The sequence below is a fragment of the Schistocerca gregaria genome, chromosome 10, assembly GCF_023897955.1.
Source record: "Schistocerca gregaria isolate iqSchGreg1 chromosome 10, iqSchGreg1.2, whole genome shotgun sequence".
Lineage (NCBI taxonomy): Eukaryota > Metazoa > Arthropoda > Insecta > Orthoptera > Acrididae > Schistocerca > Schistocerca gregaria.
In genome coordinates this window covers 156,783,239-156,807,521 of record NC_064929.1, presented here as the reverse complement: position 1 = coordinate 156,807,521, position 24,283 = coordinate 156,783,239, and the positions used below count along the sequence as shown (strand labels likewise).

The window sequence follows — 24,283 nt, the reverse complement described above, 5'->3', positions numbered from 1 at the left end:
GAGGTCCGGCGGCGGTGATCCATCATGGCGGCTGACGCCGGCGCGCTCTAATTGGTCGAGCCGTCGTCACGTGGTATGCTAATTGGCAGCGGGGTGGGCGGTGACGGCAGCGCCGCGAGTCGCTTTTTTTGCTCCCCTCCCCTGTCGCGCGCTGCGGCTATCTCCGCGCGCACGGTTCCCCACTACTGCGTTCTTTCCTTCCTCGTTGTGCCGCTCTCTCTGTCCCTGTCTGCGTAACCGCGCCTCCTTCTTTCCTCGCTACTGGCGGCGAGCGGAGAGCGTCTACGTGTGCACTATCGTCGCCACGGAGGAGGAAATAGAGCGGCGTAGTAGTTATTGCGGAGAGAATGTGGCGGACTGTGTACGCGGGAAGCGTTGACGGGTGACGTGCTGCGCGCGATGGAAGCGAAGCGGAGTCTGCGGAAACTCGGAGTGATTTTTGACAAGTGTAGCGAGTAATGATGGATGCGACGGTGTCGGCAGTGGCGACGGATTGCTGAGGGATTTGAGAGACTGGATTTGTGCGCCAGGGCTAAGCAAAGTAGGTCGTGCAGGGGAGGGGTGGGGGTGAAGACGGGGAAAGGGAGCAGTGGAGGGGAGAGGGAGGGGAAGAGGAGGAGGCGCACAGAGAGCACCGCTCGCGGCCGGCGCCCGGCAGGAAAAATTAATGATCATGAGTTCGTTTTTGATGAACCCGTCCGGCGGAGCCCAGGCGTCGGCGGGCGCGGCGACGGCGGTGTCCGCCGTCGGGTACCACCAACTGCACCACCAGCACCACGCGCCGCACCAACCGCAGCACCAGCAGCTGGCGCCGCAGCCGCAGCAGCTGCTGGTCGACCCCAAGTTCCCGCCCAGCGAGGAGTACAGCCAGAGCAACTACATCCCGGCCGACTTCTTCGGCAGCGCCGCGGCGCAGTACCAGGCGTACCACCACCACCACCACCAGCACCACCACCACGAGCACGACCACCACCACCAGCACCACCACCAGCACCAGCAGCAGCACCACCATGTCCACCAGGCGCACCACCACCACTACGCGGCGGCGACGCCGGTCGCCGTCACCGCCAACGGCTACGGCCCCGGGGGCGGCGCCGGGGGCAGCTACTATTACCCGCCGCCCCCGGACATGGCGAGCCCGCAGCAGCCGTGCGGCCCGCATCCTCCCCCGCAGCCGCTGACGCCCGCCAACAGCGGCGGCGGCACGCCGAGCCCGCCGCCGCCGCCTCCGCCGCCCCCGCAGGCGGCCCAGCCGCCCCCGGGGGCGGCGGTGACCGCCGCGCCACCCCAGCCGCAGCAGCAGGGGCCGCCGAGCGGGGCGGATAACCTGGAAGACGACCCAGAGGAGGAGGAGGCGGAAGAGGCGGAACCGGACGACAGCTCGGGGTCCGGGGAGCGGATCATCTACCCGTGGATGAAGAAGATCCACGTCGCTGGAGTCGGTGAGTCGCATTACATCTCTCCCGTACCTCAATAAACCTCACATTGTGAATAAAATCATCCGTATTGGCTGTTAAACATTCCTTCTTTGGACAATTTTTATACACATTTTTTGGAAGAGCGATCAAAAATTTTTAAAAATGTTTCTTTTTAAAATTCAGTCTTGAACGCACCACGTATGCTACAAGAACACAGGTGGCCGGTTTCGGCCGTATTACATGACCATCATCAGACTCGTGGCATCCTTCGGAGATGGTAGGTGGAGCACACTTCTCAGCCGCTGTGATGTCACCTACCATCTTCGAGGATGTCTTTTTATAATTCAGTCCTGATCGCACCACGTATGCTACAAGAACATAGGTGGCCGGTTTCGGTCATATCACATGACCATCATTCGACCCACGGCATCCTTCGGAGATGGTAGGTGGAGCACTCTTCTCAGCTGCTGTGATGTCACCTACCATCTTCGAAGATGTCTTTTTGAAATTCAGTCTTGATCGCACCACGTATGCTAGGTGGCCGATTTCGGTAATATCACATGACCATTATCCGACCCATGGCATCCTTCGGAGATGGTAGGTGGAGCACTCTTCTCAGCTGCTGTGATGTCACCTACCATCTTCGAAGATGTCTTTTTGAAATTCAGTCTTGATCGCACCACGTATGCTAGGTGGCCGATTTCGGTCATATCACATGACCATCATCAGACCCATGGCATCCTTCGGAGATGGTAGGTGGAGCACTCTTCTCAGCTGCTGCGATCTCACCTACCATCTTCGAAGGATGCCATGGGTCTGATGATGGTCATATGATACGACCGAGACCGGTCACCTATGTTCTTCTAGCATACGAGGTGCGATCAAGACTGAATTTTAAAAAGAAAAATTTTCTTCTTTGGCTCCTGCAGTGCAAAATGTGCCCTCTAATGCCACGATTATTGTATCAGCCAACTGCACTGCTCTTTAAATAATTTTTGTTTTATAAATCACTCAAGAGATCAAAACAAATCGCGAATCGATTCAGAAAAGATATCTGCATGGTGCGAAAACAGGTAATTGACCCTAAATAATGAAAAGTGTGAGGTCACCCACATGAGTGCTAAAAGGAATCCGTTAAACTTCGGTTCCGCGATCAATCAATCAAATTTAAAAGCCGTAAATTCAAATAAATACCTAGGAACTAAAATCACGAACAACTTAAATTGGAAGGAACACACAGAAAATGTTGTGGGGAAGGAGACCCAAAGACTGCGTTTTATTGGCGCGACACAGAAAATGTAACAGATGTACTAAAGAGATTAGCTACACTAAGCTTGTCCGTCCTCTTTTAGACTACTGCTAAGGATTCTTACCTGATAGGACTCACAGGGTACATCGAGAATGTTCAAAGAAGAGTAGAACGTTTTGTATTATCGTGAAATAGGGGAGACAGTGTCACTGATATGATGCAGGATTTGGGGTGGATATGATTAAAACAAAGGTGGTTTTCGTTGCCGCGGAATCTTCTCACGAACTTTCGATCACCAACTTTCTCCTCCGAATATGAAAATATTTTGTTGACTCCGACCTACATAGGAAGAAACGATCACCGTAATAAAATAAGGGAAATCAGAATTCGCACTGAAAGATATAGGTGTTCGTTTCTTTACGCGCTGTAGGACGGTGGAACAATAAAGAATTTTTGTGAAGGTGGTTCGATGAAACCTCTGCCACGTACTTAAATGTGATGTGCAGATTATCCATGTAGATATATCTGTAAATGAGCCCATTTCGGAAAATTGCCATAATCAGGTGCTCTTGAGTGTAATGTCGTCGCTGCTATGTCTTGTCTTTTTTAGATGCATTAGTTTCTCCTTATATGTAAGCAGGAGATTAAAAATTCAAAAAAAAAAAAAATACTGGACATGACAGCAACGATATTACATTCAAGAGCACCAGATAATTTCAATATGCCGAAATGGGGTCATTCGTGAGTGATTTATACAATGAAAACTACTTGAAGGTCACACTAGCTGACTTATATTCACAACAACTTTGAAATCATGTGTGAATAAAAATCCTGCGTCAAGATTGCAAATTTTATTTATTAATTACTGGTTTCAGCTCATTACCGAGCCATCTTCAAGTCAATCTAAAATGTTGTTCAGTGTGTGACACTCATTACATACCATTATATTTTTTACAGCTAAGTCGCCCTAGTGAAATAAAATCCTAAAGATAAAATCTTAGCTGGTTATGTAATTGACAACATTAATTACTAATGAAACGTTCTTACAGTGCCCCTTTCGCCACACACATGTACAAGCGATCGACACCAATGATAGTTGCATCGCCCATGAGTGGTTGTAAACGAAATATTACGAGGGAAATTTCGTGAATAATGTACACTAATATTTTTACTTGCGCGGTTTTTTCAATATCTCTTTTCATTCCTTCAATGTGGTCTCCCTGCTTCTCTATGTCTGAATGCCAACGTCTCTGAAGCACTATTATTCCTTCCAGAACACCACTTCTGTTCATTTGTCTGCTGGCTCTTACTAACGGTGGTAGAAAGCTCTTTCAGGGGAAGATAGTGACGTCCACGCATAAGTTTTTTTTCAATTTTGGGCTCAAGTCGAAGTCTGGTGGACTCATGTCCGGGGTGTAGGAGGATGCGGCAACACTTCCCATCCGTAGTCGCGCAGTTTTTGGGCTACAACTTTGGCGATATGCGGGCGAGCGTTGTCGTGGAGAATGGTTGGCCCAGCCTCGAGCAAATAAGGTCAGGTTTTGTGAGTCTTTCTGCTTAGGTTTTGCATGAAGTTACGTTAATACACTGCCGTGACACGTGTTCCACATGGGACTCTATCTGTCAGTATGATTCCTTGGTGATCGTAAACAAAAATCATCATTTGCTTCAGCTTTGATTGAGCGCGTCGATATTTTTTTGTACGCGGACAATCTGAAGCTCTCCATTCATTGGATTTCAACTCCACGTTTCATAAATAGCAGTGTACATGCCCTTTTGCTTTTCTTTAGCAGTCCGACAGTGGGGGACCACTTCGTAGACATTTTTCTCCTCTTCAAATCCTTTGTCAGAATACGTAATACTGATGTTGAGAGAATTCCCGTGGCTTTAGATAATTCCTCACAAGTCACACTGCGATCTCCTTTAAGAAAACCTGCCACAAGTTTCGCACTTCGTTCATCTATTGACGTTTTTGGCCTTCCGATTCTTGGCTTATCATCTGTGTTCATACGACCACCAGGAAAACGATTAACCCAATGTGAAATTGTACTACAGTCCACTGTTAACTCACAAAGACTCCACTTAACACACTGTGGATTTCTGTCAAGTTTTTCTTGCCTAAAGTTTCGTTCTTGATATACGACCTCTGGTTTCAAGACTTAATAGCACCCAAGACGCCTGCAGGGTACATTTCTATCTTTCGCTAATTTTAGATTAGAGTACTCAGTGAAAAAACAAAAGCACGTGTTTGTTCCTCAAGTTTCCACCTGCATAATTTTCATTGTTGCAGCATTAAACAATCCACAGTAATACCAACTTGTGAATTATTTATGAAATGTCCTTCGTGTTTGCAACATTCGTATCAGGTACAAGGAACTGTCTGAGTGACGGCTGTCAGCCAACTTAAGACCTATCACATGGCCACTTTCTTGCTCCTGATATGAGTGTTAGAAATAATGTCTTGTTTACAACCAGTCATGGGCAATGCAAATGTCATAATTGTCGACCGTTTGTACATATCTGTGAAAAAATGGGCGCGCTAACAACATTTCATCATCAACTACATAACCAACTAACATTTTATTTTCACTTTAGGATTTACGGCTAAAAAAAATGACGATTTGTAGCGTCACACACTGAGCAACATTTTAGATTGATCTGAAGATGGCTCAGTAATAACCAGAAACAGTTAATCAGTAAAGAAAATTTTCGATTTTAATGTATGATTTTTACTCCGATGTGTTTTAAATCGACAGATCACATATTCCGCTGCCCCCCCCCCCCCCCTCCCTCGACAATATCAAAGAATAACTTTTATTATAAAGTCACGACACGCTTCGCCTCAGTGGAGTTGCGTCTTCAGGTGATATCGACAAGAAAGTGTAACATTACAGTATTACAGTGGTTTCGAAAATGGATGTGTCATAACATAAAGCGCCATCAATAAGAGATGTGTATTGACAAGATATCTTTTTTTATTTTTTAAACAGTCATGTCGCGACAAAGTAAATGCTATGAGTGAAGTCCTCATTCATAGTCAAGATTAAATAAATAGCAGTTGTCTATGATCAAACCCGCTGGGATCGCGCCACACCTGTTAAGTGAGGGGAGGCCGGACAAAAATATTTAAATTATGTCTCCCGTGCAACTATGGGAATTAAGGTAAATCATCTCATTAGCATGCCTTAATTTCGACAAAGAAGCGTAATAAAGTCTCGATTGTCTCACCAGGCCGCAGACATTACAGAAGTACGCACAGCGCCAAGGTGAGCCGTGCAGCTGGTTTGGTATTACGAGCCACGTGTGCGAGATGGTGCTAGCATGAAAATCATGCAATCTATAACAAGAAAGGTACAGGTTTGTTTCACGTGTTAGGAATTCCTTTTTCACAAACGGTTAAAAAAAACTTTAAAATATAAATTAACACACGCCTAGAAAAAAGCTAATAACATGAACTTTTTGAATACTACATTGGACTATTTTTTAGAGCCAGCAAGCGTGAAAAGTGTCCATAGCATAGCAGGCGACACAAATAAAACACTACGTTCACAATAAACTTCTTTACTCTGTGTGGGCATCTTCTGCAGCAAATGTCAGAATTATTATTGTTTTTCCCGTCTTAAGCTTACTGCAAATAATGAAAGAGTGTTTTTCGCCAGACGCGTTTCGATTTTATTTATAAATCGCCTTCTGTGATCGTTCTCGAAATAAGGAAACATAATATGTCTAGAGAGTGTGCAAAAACTTCCGTTAAAAACTTCTAGAACTGGTAGAGAGGCGTGAGTACATAATATTTTGAATAGGAACCCGTGTTCTTGGTAACGCACCATTTCCGTTATACGATGGTTTCAGTTCAGATGTTTAAGTAAGCCTCTGCTGCTTGAGGAACGGAATTAGGGGTGATGCAGTACAGTTACTTGTTAACAATTCGAAAGGAAACAGCAAAACATCCATTTATCAATTAAACAGGTTTGCTTGTATTAACACTTGCATGTTTACACTATTCCAAAACAAAAAAAGAACCAACCATAGTGTACACACAGAACAGTACTGGTGCGTTACAACGGCTGCCCGATGTGGCGGTCACCGACGTGTGTTGCATACATTGTATCTACGAAGCATATTCTGATACACACTTGTCAGCACCCTGGTGTCTCGTCAGTTTCTAGTGCCACAAGATCTTCCTCAGTCTCTACAGGAGTGTAGTAAATTAAACTCTGCATACTACGTTAAGTGACATCAGGCGATCGCGTGACGTATTTACGTCAGTCTGTCTGCGCTATTGCTTACCATGTCAAGCAAGTCTGAGACTTTTCTCTTTCCCTAAGCAGTTACACGTCTTAACTGAAACCGTTGTAGAACGGAACAGTACGTTTCCGGACGTGGATTCCTATTGGAAACACCATGTACTCACTCCCGACTACAAGCCCTAAGAGTTTGTAGCGGGAATTTCGAAACACCCTGTATACCTCTTTGTATTTAAGGTAAAGTACCCAAGTATGGGCCATACTTTCATTATAAACTGTAAATTCATCATAATGCTGGAGAAAAATAAATTACATGCTTCATTTCACACCCAAGTATGTTTACTATAGGTGCTAAGCTCAGCTTTTGCGGCACCTTAATGAAGCACCTCAAAACTGATGATAATACAAAAAAGTAGAATATATTTCTTTGTTTCCGTGTATGATCAAAAATTTGTTAGTTCCTCCGACCATCTGTTTCGGTCAGCGGTGACCTTCAGATCTGCAGCAAAACATGGAAAAAACACAAATACAGCTGGTGGATTGTCTACAGATTATAACTACAAAATTACTGTAATGAATTATACACGTGGTAAGCTCACTACAGATTTTAACGATTGTATTCTTCTTTTTATTCCAAACTGTACAAGTATATGACAAGAATGTGTGTAAAACTACAGTAGCGACATCTAACGAGCTTACGACAAAAACATTTCGTGGTTGCTGTACAGCAGGTTTTTATGCACAGTAGAGCTATTAATAATATACATCTAACGGACACAATATTTTATGTTCGTGCAACGATGATACGCTGATTTTGTTTATCTTTTGACGAGGCCCATGAGTTCATTATGTTAGTATATGTTTTTACAACAGGTATGCCTCGTCATATTTAAAGCGCATAATTTTCACATGTATGTCAGTAACATTTTTCATTGCGGCCTATTTCACTATTTTAAGCTGTAGACAATCCAATAGTTGTATTTGTGTTTTTCCAACGTTTTTTGCGGATCTGAAGATAGTCATTGCTGACCGAAACCGGTAGTCTGAAAACCTAATGAATTTGTGATCACTGACGGAAAGAAATAAATTTTTTGTACAGTTTCTGTGCCACTGTGCGATTCGCGATCATGTCGCAGCTTGTGATACAAAAAAATTGGCATTTTTTTATTTGTGAGGAAGGTGATTCAAATATGGTCCCTGTGTTTTATAGGCACGCAAAATACTGAGAGTTGGTAATAAAATCGCTAGACACATAAGAGCTAGCAAAAATGTATTAATACTAGAAAACGCAAGAGTTTAACATTTACGTTTCAAAAAAAAGTGTGGGAATAAACGTAGCTGTATGTGAAATTTGTTCATTGCATTTTTTTGTGGCTCCACAAAAAACACTGTATGCACCTAATCCATTTTTGTCCGTTGTTGTCCTGCACACTGGACATTTTGCATCTTCGTCTTCGTCACTTTCGTCATCAACAGCTACGTCATCAGAATCTGAATCGAAATCTTTTGCGCATCAGTCTTCAAGCGATTTCTTTCCTTTTCTTTCCTTAGTCCCATTAGGTTTTCACAATCTCTCTTCTTTGTTACAGCTGTTCCCTCCTTGTACATGTGAGGGGACAATGAAACAAATTAAAATCAGAGATGCTAAAATAGTCTATATTAAAACTGAATGAAAGTCCAAATTCGCAATAGCTGTTTATTGTGCTTTCACTGTATGACGACCTGTTTCATACCCTGGAGGTATATCTTCAGATCACACAAAAGTAATACTGTATTTGCCACGAATCCCACGGTAGAAGTGTGCCTAAAATCATGTCATTTCTCGGTAAAAATTTGGATGAAATGGCAGATGGGCATTCGATCCGTACCATGTGTGATAACTAACACATCTCCACAACAACGTCAAAGGGCGAACCGGACAGGACCTGACAATCCATGTGTTGTTGTTGTTGTGGTCTTCAGTCCTGAGACTGGTTTGATGCAGCTCTCCATGCTACTCTATCCTGTGCGAGCTTCTTCATCTCCCAGTACCTACTGCAACGTACATCCTTCTGAATCTGCTTAGTGTAGCCGTCTCTTGGTCTCCATCTACGATTTTTACCCTCCACACTGCCCTCCAATACGAAATTGGTGATCCCTTGATGCCTCAGAACATGTCCTACCAACCGATCCCTTCTTCTGGTCAAGTTGTGCCACAAACTTCTCTTCTCCCCAATCCGATTCAATACTTCCTCATTAGTTATGTGATCTACCCATTTAATCTTCAGCAATCTTCTGTAGCACCACATTTCAAAAGCTTTTATTCTATTCTTGTCCAAACTATTCCCAACCACTGCTTTCCTTTCATGTCCCTCGACTCTTATAACTGCCATCTGCTTTCTGTACAAATTGTAAATAGTCTTACGCTCCCTGTATTTTACCCCTGCCACCTACAGAATTTGAAAGAGAGTATTCCAGTCAACATTGACAAAAGCTTTCTCTAAGTCTACAAATGCTAGAAACGTAGGTTTGCCCTTCCTTAATCTAGCTTCTAAGACAAGCCGTAGGGTCAGTATTGCCTCACGTGTTCCAACATTTCTACGGAATCCAAACTGATCTTCCCCGAGGTCGGCTTCTACTACTTTTTCCATTCGCCTGTAAAGAATTCGCGTTAGTATTTTGCAGCTGTGACTTATTAAACTGATAGTTCGGTAATTTTCACATCTGTCAACACCTGCTTTCTTTGGGATTGGAATTATTATATTCTTCTTGAAGTCTGAGGGTATTTCGCCTGTCTCATACATATTGCTCACCAATCCATGTATGATAGGATAAAACCATCGTCAAAATCTGCGGGAGAAACAAAGAATTAAATGACACGCAATCCTTGGGAGCCGTCAGCATATTAAAATCACCCGCGGATTTTGACGATGGTTTTATTCTGTCATACGTGGACTGTCAGGCACTGCCCGGCTCTCCTTTTGAATGTATTTCGGAGATGTATTGGTGATCACGCATGGTTCGGATCGGATGCCTATCTGCCCTTTCATCCAAAACTTTACCTTGGAGTGATTTGTTTTTGCGCGTATTTGTTCCCTGGAATTCGTGACACAGGTACTATTAGTTTTATATGATCCGAAGATATACCTCCAGGGTACGAAACCGGTAGCCATACAGAGGAAACACAATAAACTGCTATTGCGGATTTGGACTTCCACTAATTTCTATTATGGACTATTTTACCACCTCTGATTTTAAATTGTTTGACTGTCCTTCACACAATGTAACAAATTTTTTAGCTGTGGTTGTCAGGCATATAAAGTTATTTGATTCGTCTTTGTCTTGCTTCTTCTGATATGACTCCACAATATTATTTTTGTGAGGCGAGCCTCTGATAAGGGTAGCTGAACCTCGTTTGGGTGAAAGTACTTGGTTCGATGGCAGGCACAGATCGAATTTCCTGAGGTTATAGGCATTGATTAACAACAGATGGAGGTAGTTCTCGTTGCATAAAATCTGCAACGAAGTCATTTTCATCAAAGGGGAAAACTCCCGAGGATGTAAAGCCAGTGATGGTTGTAAGCTCAGGCATCACTATTTGATAGTGAGTAACAGCCCTATTTTCGAGCACATCCTACCATCTTCCAGCTTCTTGGGCATGGTATGATTTTCGTGCGAACATAAAAGTTACGTCCAGTGGTTACATTATATCAGTGCAGTCAGAAGGGAGGTAAACTATGAAAACACCATTATCTCGTCCAAACTGAATGTCGCTGTTTGTCATATTGCCTAACATTCATTTTTACGAGTATGTTTTGGATTTCAGTCTCGGTTCACACAAAACGCATCATAAACTGTCAGCTAACAGCCTTCTCTATAATTCGAAGGAAATTCCGATTCACTTTCATTTGTTTCGTTACGGCTAGACATATCTCAGCACTTTCTATGCTTTCTTCAGTTGGGCTTTATTTATTTTATTACAGAATATTATTGTTATGTCATCATCTTGTGGAGGTGATTTGTTTGCAATTGCAAAGGAGCGATAATCAGACGTAAAAATTTACGTTGGTTTACATATACAGTTAGAGACACATGTCACTGAGTTGAGGCTTTATGTGCTGCATGCTTACATAATGCTAATAAATTTAGGTCCAGGATAGTAATTTGCAAATACTACACATACTAACCTGCTTGGCTAATAGCTTCACCCCAGGCGTGGGATCACATGTGCCGTAAAAGTTTTTTCACCGTTGGCTTGCGTTGTTGCCACGAAGTCTTGTGGCTTCTTCGCGTGAGGGAGTGCAATGAACCGTGACGTCACGCTTGCGCTGAAGGCACGAAACTTTTTTCGCAGAAGAGAGAACGCTGAGACAAATGTATCATTCGCTATACTCATCACGTTGAAAACTAGGTACACAGGTAGATGGTATCTGTACATAAACGCGTTCTGAAACCCCTTTCTTTCCATTTTGCGTCCTGCTGTAGTCTGAGAAAAGAAAACTAGTCATCATAATATTGTCTGTCATTTTAATAGAGGCTGTCCTACGGGTAATGTTCAATATTCAGGGATATGACAGAACCGGTAACGCGAAGAAAAAAATAAATAAATAAATAGATAAATAAAAAATAAAATAAAAAGATAAATAAAAAAATAAAAAATTGTAATCATTGTCTCTAAAATGCGTACCTTGAAGAGCTGAGAGCACTCGTTCAGTACAATAGACGTGTTTCACGGTATCGAATATGAAGAAGTGTTCGTAGCACTTAAAGGACACCAGCCGGTGTGGCCGAGAGGTTCTAGGCGCTTCAGTCTGGAACTGCGTGAGCGCTACGATCGCAGGTTCGAATCCTGACTCGGGCATGGATGTGTGTGATGTCCTTAGGTTAGTTAGGTGTAAGTACTTCTAAGTTCTAGGGGACTGATGACCTCAGATGTTGAGTCCCATGGTGCTCACAGCCATTGGAACCATCTGAACTTAAGGTACGCATTTTAGAGCCGTGAATACAAACTTTTTTTTTTAGTTCGAATGACCTGTTCTGTCATATCCCTGAATATTGAAGGTTCCTCCTGCGATACCTCATCTATGCGGTTGGAGAGCAAACGAACTTCCCTTTTGTTTCTACTAATATTAGTGGAAGAAAAGGCAACTTGTTTGCTTATCAAGCTTAGGTATGAAATGGTTCTGACGAGGAGTAGCGGAAAAGTCCATTAATATGATTTTCTCTCACGCTTCATATCTATCTAGTATGACGCTTACGCATAAGTTGTTTAATCGCGATTATTGTAATAATAACCATTTCATCTGACTCACATTATTCTTGAAAGGAATTTTGTTATTCGAAAAAATGTCTTAAACGGAGAATGCATTTGTTTTAAATAACAGAGGAAATGAAAGGCTGTTGATGGAGAACACAACCAGAACAAGATTCTGCGCTTATATAAAACGATGTAAATTAATAAGGTGAAACTTGATACAAAATCGTCACGGAAACGTGCATTTTAGTACGTTAAAGCTGTAAGGCGAGTTTATTAAAACGTTTAACAGCGATTAGGTGCTTGGGTTTGTATGAAAACATCTTTTCTGTTCCAGCCGCAATTTTCTTATTTTTATATTTCACTGCGACGCGTTTCAGATCATGATTCCCAGAAACTAATCATGACCTAAAATCAGACTCTGGAATATACAAACTAACAAGCCAGAAATGCTCCGTGTTCTATGTATGACAAAAGGGCCGATATTTCAACAGTAAGTACACAGAGCCCATTAAAGCGTAGACATCCAACAGACACACATCAGCAGTAGCCACACACATACATAATACAGGATACATATTTGTAAAAGTAGAGCGTAATGTCAACGTACTCCATTGACTAAATAAAGGGCATAAAATGCATTTGTTAGAAGTGTGTGTTTGTTTGTGTGTGTGTGTGTGTGTGTGTGTGTGTGTGTGTGTGTGTGTGTGTGTGTCTATGTGTGTGTGTGTGTGTGTCTGTGTCTGTGTGTGTGTGTACAAGTAGGCCTTAGCAAAAATGTACAAGTTCTTCCAAATTTCGTCACTAACTACATACAAAGATTGACAATCGACTACAAAATTCGCGTTTTTTATGCATTGCAGTAAAGTCAAAAAAAGAAAGCAGAACCTCACACACCAAAAAAATTGCGCAAAAATGGCATAGTACACAGAGAAAAACGCACTTGCAAACTGGAATCATTTCACGAAACGAGTCATGCAAAACATAAATGAAAGTGAATCGTGACTGGTAGCAAGAAAGTTATTTGTAAACATACCTATTGTTTTCACAGTGGCAGGCTTTTACAAATCATTTATAATGGATCAAATCAGATTAGGATTTTGTTGCTTGAGAAACAGCATCCGGCAGCTCATCGTTTTCTATTGCAGTAGACCAAATGTCTACTTTGTTTTTAGCAAAACAGAGTTTCACAGTTAACATGTGGAGTTTATTTAATCGCCAGAAGGACAACTGGATTATACGTATATGTTTAAAGGCCAGTAAACTAAAGACTTTCACACTAAAGCAAGACGCAAGTACGGCCTGTTGAGAAGTAGCAGAAATGATATTAGAGACAGTCTTAGCATAAAAACTGGGTACCAAATAGAAGTTGAAATGAGTAATTCTGCTACTTTCGAAGCAAAATACCGCGTGATAGATGAAGCAAGGAGGTGTAAGAATCAGGCTGCCGCAGTCAAAGAGGGCGTTCCTTGCTGAGAGAAATACGCCACTATCGAACATAGGCCTTAATTCGAGGAAGAAATTCCTGAGAAGGTACGCCTGGGACATAGTATAATATCGAAGTGGATCTAGAACTATTGGCAAAATGGTGAAGACAATCTAAACGTTAGAGATTTGTTATAACAGAAGTATGCTGAACGTTAATTGGGCTGATAAGATAAGAAATCAGGAGATTCTCTGTAGAATCGAGGAAATGCATCTGTGGAACACAGGGACAAGAAGCGACTGGATGATAGGACGTGTCATGAGAGCAGTGAATAGCTTTCATAGCGCTAGAGCGAGCTACAGCGATCAAAAACTATAAGGAAATACAGATTAGATTAGATTAGTGCTTGTTCCATAGATCATGAATACGACACTTCGTAATTATGTGGAACGTGTCAGCTTGATAAAAGGTGTCTATCCAAGATATTACATTACATAAAATATTACATGACACTTAATATTTTTAATTTTTTGCGGGCGTTGGGAAAATTACCCACTTACTATATCCAAAAATTCAACTAATGAGTAGAAGGAGTTGCCATTAAGAAATTCTTTTAATTTCCTTTCAAATGCTATATGGCTATCTGTCAGACTTTTGATGCTAGTAGGTAAGTGACCAAAGACTTTTGTGGCAGCTTAATTTACCCCCTTCTGAGACAAAGTTGGATTTAACCTTGAGTAGTGAAGATCATCCTTTCTCCTAGTGTTGTAGCCATGTACACTGCTATTAGTTTTGAATTCGTTCGGATTGTTAATAACAAATTTCGTATATATATGTGTATGTGTGTGTGTGTGTGTGTGTGTGTGTGTGTGTGAGAGAGAGAGAGAGAGAGAGAGAGAGAGAGAGAGAGAGGCTACAGTGAAGATCCCTAGCTCTTTAAATAAGTAAATAAGTGTCTGCAGGTTGATCTTGGATGAGCTCCAGCAATTACTCTGATTACACGGTTTTGTGCAATGAACACTCTTTTACTCAGTGATAAGTTACCCCAGAATACGATGCCATACGAAAGCAGAGAATGAAAATAGGCGTGGTAAGCTAATTTACTGAGATGTGTATCGCCAAAATTTGCATTGACCCTAATAGCGTAGGTAGCTGAACTCAAACATTTCAGCAGATCCTCAGTGTGTTTTTTCCGGTTCAACCCCTCATCAGTGAATACACCTAGAAATTTTGAATATTCTGCCTTAGCTACCGATTTCTGATCGAAGTCTATATTTATTAGTGGTGTCATTCCATTTACTGTGTGGAACTGTATGTACCGTGTTTTGTCAAAGTTTAATGAGAGCCCATTTGCAGAGCACCACTTAATGATTTTCTGAAAAACATCTTTTACAATTTCATCAGTTAATTCTTGTCTGTTTGGTGCGATAGCTATATTTGTACCATCGGCAAAAAAGCACCATCTTTGCATCTTAGTGAATATAGAATGGCAAGTCATTAATATATATAAAAAACAGCAGAGGACCCAAGACCAAACGTTGCCGCACCCCATTCTTGATTATTCCCCAGCTAGAGAAATCACCAGTTTTTTTGCATATTATGGGAACTGCTTATTTCAACTTTATGCACTCTTCCAATTAGGTATAATTTAAATAAACGAGAACATAAGCAAAAAATGATTGTAGTTGTTAGTCACGAAAGGAACTTTAAGGTTTGACATCCCGTCGACATCGAGGTCATTACAGTTGCAGGTTGGCCGCATCAGACCAGCTATAAGACAAAGGATAAATTTAAAAAAATCCTGAAGTATATTTATTTAGTTTTGATGTCTAGGAATGTATGTAAGGTATGTCCGACAAGTAGGTACCGATTCCTTTTAACGTCGCCGCAGTACGAGCGTCGCAATTCCGCACATTCACACTCGTCTCTCCGGTTCATTATCTTTCCACTGACCCCTTTCAGCCGGACAGTGTTGTGTTTATATTTGTTAGTGATCGTTCAAAATGTTTAAGACAATCTCTGAGCTTGCCGCCTGTGAAGTGCGTTCTGTCGGACGGTGTCGTGTTTACATTTGCTAGTGATCATTCAAAACGTTTAAGAAAATCTCTGAGCCCGCCATTTTTGAGGTGCGTTCTCTAATACGGTTTATGAAAGCAAAGAACCAGCTGAAATTCACATTCAGCTTGTAGAGATTTATTGTGAAAATGTAGTGACTGATGGAAGGGTGAGAAAGTAGCTGATGGGCGAACCTGTGTTCATGACGAAGCACAGAGCGATCGGCCTTCTATTGTCAATAATGATTTGGATGAGAAAGTGAGTGAGAAAATTTGTGACAACGGATAGTTCACAATAAGAATGCTTTGTGATGAGTTTCCACAAATTTCAATACTGTCACAAATTGGTTACATTTTCGCAAATTGTGTTCCCGTTGGGTTCCGAAAGGCTCACGGATTTCCACAAAACGAAGGGATTTGGCAGTGCTTTGACATTTCCCACGCGATGTAGTGATGAGGGAGACGGATTCTTAAATTGTGGCTGATGAAACTTGTGTTTGTCATATCACTCCAGAATGAAAACGACGGTAGATGTAGTGGAGGCAGTCACGATCGCCCAAAAAACAAAAATTTAAAACCACGCGTCAGCATAAAAATCATGTGCACTGTGTTCTGGGACAGACAGGGCATTCTGCTTACCGAGTTTCTACCTAGAGACCGTCAACGCCGTACAAAACTTGGGCGTGGAACGCTGAGTCTCAGTAAAGGCTCTCTACTGCTTCACGACAACGCAGACCCCGGTACTGCTGGTGTCACTCTAAACCTTATCCACCAATTCCGTTGGGAGCAGTTCGATCATCTATCGTACAGCCCCGACCTTGCATCTTCTCACTACCTCTTGTTCTTGAACTTCAAGTGTGATGTTGGAGGAAGAAGCTCTGTCTGCGACGACGACGTAAAAAACGTTGGTCACCAGTGGCTGTCTTCATTGGCGTCATCTTTCTACGAAGAGGGCATGGAAAAGTTGATTTCTCGCTATGACGAATCTCTGAACAATGGTGGCAATTGTGTAGAAAAATAGCTTAAGAAATGCTCTTTCCTGTAAAAATAAATGTTATATTGAAAAAAAAGTTTTTATGTTCTTTTTCCAAAACGGTACTTATTTTCTGAAAATGCCTCGTAAATTCTGATCCAGTATAGAACCATTCCCTTATATGCGTATTCATCAATACGACCATTGAAAAGGTAAGAGAAAAAGGCTTGTTTCTTTTTTGTTCACATTCAGATAACTTTGTAGCTCTGAAAAGGCATATCTTCAGATTATGGCGATGTTTTGCACGAGATGTAGTTCGTACGTCAGTCAGATGTGAAGAACACGTGAACCCAGTGAGAATATGGTGTTTTAATTCGTGCAGCAAATGCCAGTTAATGGTACTGCGTGCTGTTCCGAACATACTCGATTAGTACTTCGTTTGACGTTGCGAATAAAAGCGATGTATCTGGTTCCGAGCATTATGTTGTAGGTTTCAGAGGTTCGGAAAAAAGGTATAACGTGCTCATTAGTGACGCAACGTGACTATTCAAGGACCTTAGTACATCTTATGTGTAATATAAGAGCTATTTTATATTTCTGCAATACATATATTTATATTCAGTTTCCACTGTTGTGTCATAGGTTGTATAACTGCTAACAATGAAAAATCATTTCGCGACATATTTTTGAAACATTTTAGTTTTTCCTGCCACACTACCTGTTTCGAAAATTTTGCTAATCATCAGATGGCTCCATCGCATTTAATGATCAGCTGTAGGATGTTTACAGTATGTTCTCGAAGTGAGGTACGCTTGAAATGGATATGAAGGCTCTATAATACACTCAAGTTGAAAACAACTGAATTAATGTATAATTTATGTAATTGCTGTAAAAGCTTCCCAGTTATTTCCAAAAACTTACATAGTACGTGCTTCGCGAAATGTGAAGTTGAGGCATTTACTGTTATAATGAGTGAGTTTGTCATTACAGTCACAAATGTTTCGAGAAAGTAGGTCACCATTTGCACTTCGACAATGAACATGACAACACGTGCTTCAGGAAGCGTTGATAGCACAGAGTCGATATACAACAAATCTATATATTCTTTACATTAGGCGTCACATATAGGTGGAAAGAGAAATGTTGTCCACCAAAGCATTGCAGCTTATTAAAAAATATGTTAGAGCGATGTTATCACTACTGCCTGAGAAGATTATAAAAAAAACACTTTAATCTGTGTGTGTGTTTTTTTTCAGTGAGGCGTTAATATTTGCAATAGATTCGCGGAATTTCGAAATGTGTGTGTTTGATTCCATCTTGTCATTTCTAAATAGGTACTGGATATTACAAGCTGTGCACGTTACTGGATGTTTAAAGCAGCACATAGGAAATACAGCTATTTCGAACACTCTAAGTATAAATGGTTGCTAAAGCATTCTGGACCTCCCAGCAACAAATAATCCCTAGCAAATCGGGAGCGTTGTAACGGATACGGGGATTAGTGGCCACCAGGTCGCTGTTACGAATACCACAATAACCAAAAATAAACGCGAAATATGCCTATTTAAAAAAGCGGATGAAAATTCGCTTGATGCTTTCCTAAGAGACAGCCTCCATTCGTTCCGAACTGTGAAAGCGTGAACCAGATGTGGCTTACATTCAAACAAATAATATCGACAGCAATAGAGAGATTTATACCAACTAAATTAGTAATTCACCGCACTAGCACCCCATGGTACACAAAACACGTTAGAACCCTGTTGCAGGAGCAACTAAGCAAGTATTCCAAATTTAAAAGAAAGCAAAATACCTCACATTGGCGAAGTAATACAGCAGTTCGAAATATAACGGGAACTTCAGTGCGAGATGCTTTAAATTATTTCCACAACGAAGCTCTGTCTCGAAATCTGGCAGAAAGTCGAAAGAGATTCTGGTCGTATGTGAACCACACCTACAGAAACACACAATCAGTGCCTTCACCACGCGATAGCGAAGGAGATGTTACGGATGTGAGCGCCACCAAACCGGAGTTGCTAAATACAGTTTTCCGAAAGTCCTTCACGGAAGAAGACGAAGTAAATATTCCTGATTTCGAATGAAGAGCTGCTGTCGACTCAGAAGTAGATATCTACGGTGTAGCAAATCAGATGAAATCACTGAATAAAGGTTTAAGTCCTCCGGTCCACAGCTGGAACGAATTAAAACATATTAAGACTATTCATGTATACATAAACTCAACAATGACTAGTTCCACATCATTTAGATAAAAAACTTTTTCAAATGATTTATGTAACATGCAACTAACTAACGAAATTTTTGTTTCGCCTCTTGATGGTAGGTACGTTTTTATTGCTCTGTTATAAGACAGGGCTCGGAGTCAAATGTTCAACAGTCTAAGCGGAAGATTTGTCATTTTTAAAACACTACACGATTGTGGTCGCAGTGAACGGAAACTTAACAAAAGGTTTGTAGCCTTCAGCCCAAATATGTTGGCGAGTACTTTTCTTGGCGTGTTCAGCTGACAAGTTATGTCGCGCCGTGTTCGAGTAAGAATGGTCGTGTATAGAAATTAGTATGATTTTTAATTTAGTTTCCTACTATTTTACAATTTTTTAAACAGAAACCCCGTGTCCATGGTAGCCGAAGTGGCTATTCTGGGCGATCCGAGACGCTGAAATAAAAGGAAAACTTAATAGCGTAAGAAACTTCCTGGCAGATTATAAGTGTGGCGGACCGAGACTCGAACTCGGTACCTTTGCCTTTCGCGGGCAAGTGCTTTACCAAGCACGACTCAAGACCCGTCCTGACAGTTTCAATTCTGCCAGTACCTCGTCCTTGGTTAATAGGGTAAGATTGCTGTCGTTAGGCATGCTCAATTTCTCTGTGGATATTGACAACAGTTGAATTCTAGCAGTCACTAAGTGTACCCAGTGTTCCGAAAGTTTGCCGGCTTAGTGATGAGTTGTTCTATGAAGACACAAATAAACGTCTTAATCTAAGACCTAAGTAGAGCACTGTAAACAAAATTTAAGTAATTGTTTTCATTGTACATTTTCTAATAATTTAGAAGTATTTTGATAGTAATTGTAATGTTCTTTTTCCTGTTTAATTCGAAATCGAAATTTCTACCCTTAGCCTCCTTGGTTTTGAATACGTGCTATTCGGTTTCAGATGCCGACAATAAATTCCTTAAAATTAAAAAAAAAGAAATGTATTGACGCTTATTTAAATGTGTGGAGTATTCGACAGCTATTTCACTAGAGACCATTTACGGGAAGTATGTGAGCCAATGAAGGAAATCAGTCCCCTTGAAGAGGCCGACAAGACTTTATTTTATTTTTCAAATATCTCGTTAACGGTTAATATCTATGACTTCTGTGTCTTCTGAAGTAAAAATGCAAAGACAGTGTTCAAGTTACACCGAAAATAAAACATTGCAATACCCGAGGATTTAATCACACATTTCCTTTAGGAGACCCATCGGCAGCAACGTTCTCCTAATAAAATGCTTTTATTGCCCATACAGCGTCTGTATTGCGTTACTCGACATTGCGAAGTCACAACTTCAGCAACAGGGCTTTTTGTAATTGTGTAAAGAACTTCATTGCGATTCGAACACGCGGGAAACGCACATCCGAAAATTCATTGATTTCTTTATTAGCTAACATCCAAATGAAGAAATGGGTCTCGGCCGCGGTGGCCGAGCGGTTCTAGGCGCTCAGTTCGGAACCGCGCGAATGCTACGGTCGCAGGTTCGAATCCTGCCTCGGGCATGGATGTATGTGATGTCCTTAGGTTAGTTAGGTTTAAGTAGTTCTAAGTTATAGGGGACTGATGACCACAGATGTTAAGTCCCAGAGTGCTCAGAGCCATTTGAACCATTTTTTTTTTTTTTTTAAGAAATGGGATAGGTGACCGAAAGAGAGACGAGGAAAGCGAAGAAGACAGTTGACATTCTACCTGAAGCGGCAGATAGCGTGCGGACGTACCTTAAAATAAAGCGTTGAAGGGAACTGTAGTTAACTGACGGACGGAAGAATGGAATTATTCTCCGAGAGGAGTCTGGAAGCCACGTACTTTTTTTTTTTTATTGCTGTAGGCCCCAAAGCATTATCCAGGAGGGAGCCTCTACGAGTGAGTGAAGGTATGGTGATGGGAATTTTATCCATAAAGTTAAAAGCTATGTTACGTGCCACATGAAAATTTCATGTAGGTCAATAATTTTTTAATTTAATACTCTGGCTCGAATTTACGTACTGCGTTCTTTCGATTTGTGTTACTTCCTGTTATCAAAACCTATCATTCTGGAATGGTACACCTTGTTACAAGGTAATCTCTGTATTAACAAAAACTTTTCAAATGTGTCAGTGAAATAATATATGTTACAATAAACATTATTGTATAATAATTTGCCTGATGTCATAGGCATACTGTCACTAACGCAACCCACTGATGAAGTTCTTTACTTTGTACCATATTGAGCTGTTTGTATCAGTTTAGGCTCTGACGGTGTTTTGAACAACAATGCGTTGTCTACGTTGGGTCATTGTGGGTTAATGCGTTTAAATCATCTTTATCAAACCCCGAAGGTCTTCCTAAACGTGGAGAGTCACTGCTGTTGAAACGATCTTCCTAACATGAGTAAATCATTTTCTTGCCACTGTCTGTCCAATGGCATTTTCCCCATACATGACACAAATGTTTCTGGATGCCTCTGCTGCTGCCCCCCAGCTACTGAACTCAAACAGAAGAACATGTCGGAAATGTTCCAATTTCTCTACTTGGTACTCAATTTCTAGCATTCACGGCTCCACTCACTGGTTCCAAATGACAATATGTAAACTCAAACAGCAACAGCGAACTACAGATAAAAAGTGAGAATCAGAATACCGACATACAAAATGAAAACGCTACGAACTTGTGCACCATTCTAATATCACGGAGAAGGTTAATATTGAAATTTCGAGAGCGCAGGTTCAAAAAAGCGTATTCATTTTATTCTCCATTTCAAGGTTTTGGCTCCATGTCTGTTCCTAGTTCACATTTTTAAGACTAACTTTTTGTCGGTCTTCAAGCATGTCTTTCCCCTGAGGGCTTGTACTTGTTTACGATGACTAGAATTCTGCTTTTTCTCATACATTTAACATGATGCCTCCGTTTCTCCCTATATACTTGCACTTTGCCGTTTAAGTTAAATATTTCTAATTCCCATACATTCTCAATTCTTATAAGCTCTTTCATTAAACAACTTTCGACATTTTAGAAATCTTATTTCAGCTACTGCAAGCTTATGCAAGGCCATTGTTTTGTAAAACTTTAATTTTTCGTTTTTCTTTGTCTTGTTCTTCAACACAACAATTATAGTTCCACATATGTGCAGAAATTTGTTGATTTTATTCAAGCTGATATCGCACCATAAAATTTGAGACTTCGTTCCAGTGTCCTGTTTTCAATATCAAGTTTTGGTCGGACTGGGTATTTTCCGTAGTGAGCCATAACTTAAGTGCTAGTAGCGGATATTTTCCGATTGTAACATTTCATCCTTTGTTCTTATAATCCATACAGGGAATGTTGTAAGAATGCTTCATTATCCTGTTAGGACTACATCTGCATAGAAGCACGTCGACGTAAGTAACTAAACATTTTCACTTTAATAATTTGTTTACATCGTTTGAAATCGTTACGAGGCACAATCGCAGCTGAACAGACAGTTTCGAATACCATATTTTGGTTGTAGCGCAGCATCATCCCACTTTCAGGATATGGGAAAAGAGAAAGTGAAAACTAATAAAGTATAGCAAAAATATATCTTCACTTGAACAAGTCGTCTGCTGAACCTATCGGTTCGAAACCGGTAATGGCGCTATTAATGTAAATAAATAACATTATAAAAAGTGGTTCAAAATGTTCAAATGTGTGTGAAATCTTATGGGACTCAACTGCTAAGGTCATCAGTCCCTTAGCTTACACACTACTTAACCTAAATTATCCTAAGGACAAACACACACACCCATGCCTGAGAGAGGACTCGAACCTCTGCCGGGACCAGCCGCACAGTCCGTGACTGCAGCGCCATAGACCGCTCGGCTAATCCCGCGAGGCTATAAAGTGGCTCTGCGAGAATCAACCTGTATTACATAGCAAATAATGTACGAGCACAGGATATGTTCCAAAATCCTACTGCAAATCTACACCGATAACATGGGTCGGTAATTCATCTTGGAGTTTTGGAATGATCTGCACAACTTTCTGGTCCTGAGGTACTGGTACGGATTTTTCGTCGAGAGAGCTGTTTTGAATGAAGCGAGCTACTATATCATCGTACTGTGAAACTAATGTGATTGGTATGCTAGGGCGTGCTGAAATTAGATGCCTCCGGCGTTTTTATGCGAAGACTTGTAAAGATTTTTAAATAAAACAAAAATTATTAACATGCTACATTCTTATTCTTCACGTCTACAGATTTATTTCTGAAGATAGCTATTTCTCAACGTGGTAACGAACGTGTTTCTCCCAAAGAGACCAGTTTGTTGATACCGTCACCGTAGAATGTTTGACTTCGCTGTCGAAGCCATAACCTCACCTCTGCCTGCTTCGCTTCACCACTATCGATGTGAAGTTCTCGAAGATATTCTTTGAGTTTTGGAAACAGACGAAAATCGGATGGAGGATGAACGATGACAGTGAACCCAAGACGTCGGATTGTCGCAGATGTGGCGCACGTGTTGTCATGCTGAAGGAGACAGTGCTCCACGTATGGACGTTTTCAGCGGCCAGATGAACCGAATGACATTAGAAGTACTTTCATCGGAAGGCAGGTGACCCACATTATTAGCAGTTACCAGTCATTTCCTTGCTGCTACGAATATCACACGGTCAACGTCAACAGTATTCGTGGTGAGACAGAGCAACACCGAAAGGAAAATAGTGAAGCACGACATACGTTCTTTGGCAAAAAGATGACCACGGTACTGGCAGTTCTTAAAATAACTGCCTGATACAGTTAACCTGTTATTTTGCTAACTGGTTGTGTAGTCCAGTTAACATGATTTTTGTCACCTCTTATTTGATGACCGAATGCCGTTACTGATGCCACTCACTCGTGATTTTTGGTAATAACGCATCCTTGTTTTACATTACACGTGCATATTACATATATATATAAAAACGTATAGCCTATGTCAGGCCAAATGTTCATTAGGGTATTGTATAAAAATTTGAAGTAAATCGGTTAAGTACTTTTCGAGATTTTTGAAACAACGTTTCCCCCCTCTACAGGCCTATTAAATGTAGATTTTTATACGTTACAAACGTATAGCCTATGTTCGTCCGAATGTTCATTAGGATGACATGTGGAGATCTGACGAGAATCAGCCGAGAAATTAAGATTTTAGGTAACAACGTTTCCACTTTACATATTACATTTTTAATCACATATCATATATATTATTTAAAACATATACATTATGTCCGTCTGAACGTTCAGTAGAGCATCATGTGAAAATCTGATGCTAATCGGTTGATAACTTCTTAAGTTTTTGCTAACAACGTTTCTCCTTCACGTATTCATATATAAAGAAAATGTGTTGCCTATCTCCTTCTGAATTTTCATTATAGTCTCGGGGAAAGAACCTGAAGTAAATTGTTAAAGTTCTTTTGGAGATTTTTGGTCACAACTTAAAA

General features: G+C 41.1%; 1 protein-coding gene across 1 annotated transcript in view; it reads left to right on the top strand.

Annotated features, from left to right (window-relative positions):
- Positions 1 to 677: 677 nt before the first annotated feature.
- The window catches only part of LOC126293222 (homeobox protein Hox-A4-like), a 222,141-nt gene continuing 198,535 nt past the window's right edge, over positions 678 to 24,283 (top strand). Inside the window, exon 1 of the mRNA XM_049986344.1 lies at positions 678 to 1,442. Within this exon, the coding sequence (XP_049842301.1) occupies positions 689 to 1,442 (754 nt within the window). The 5' untranslated portion in view covers positions 678 to 688. The remainder of the gene's footprint in view (positions 1,443 to 24,283) is intronic.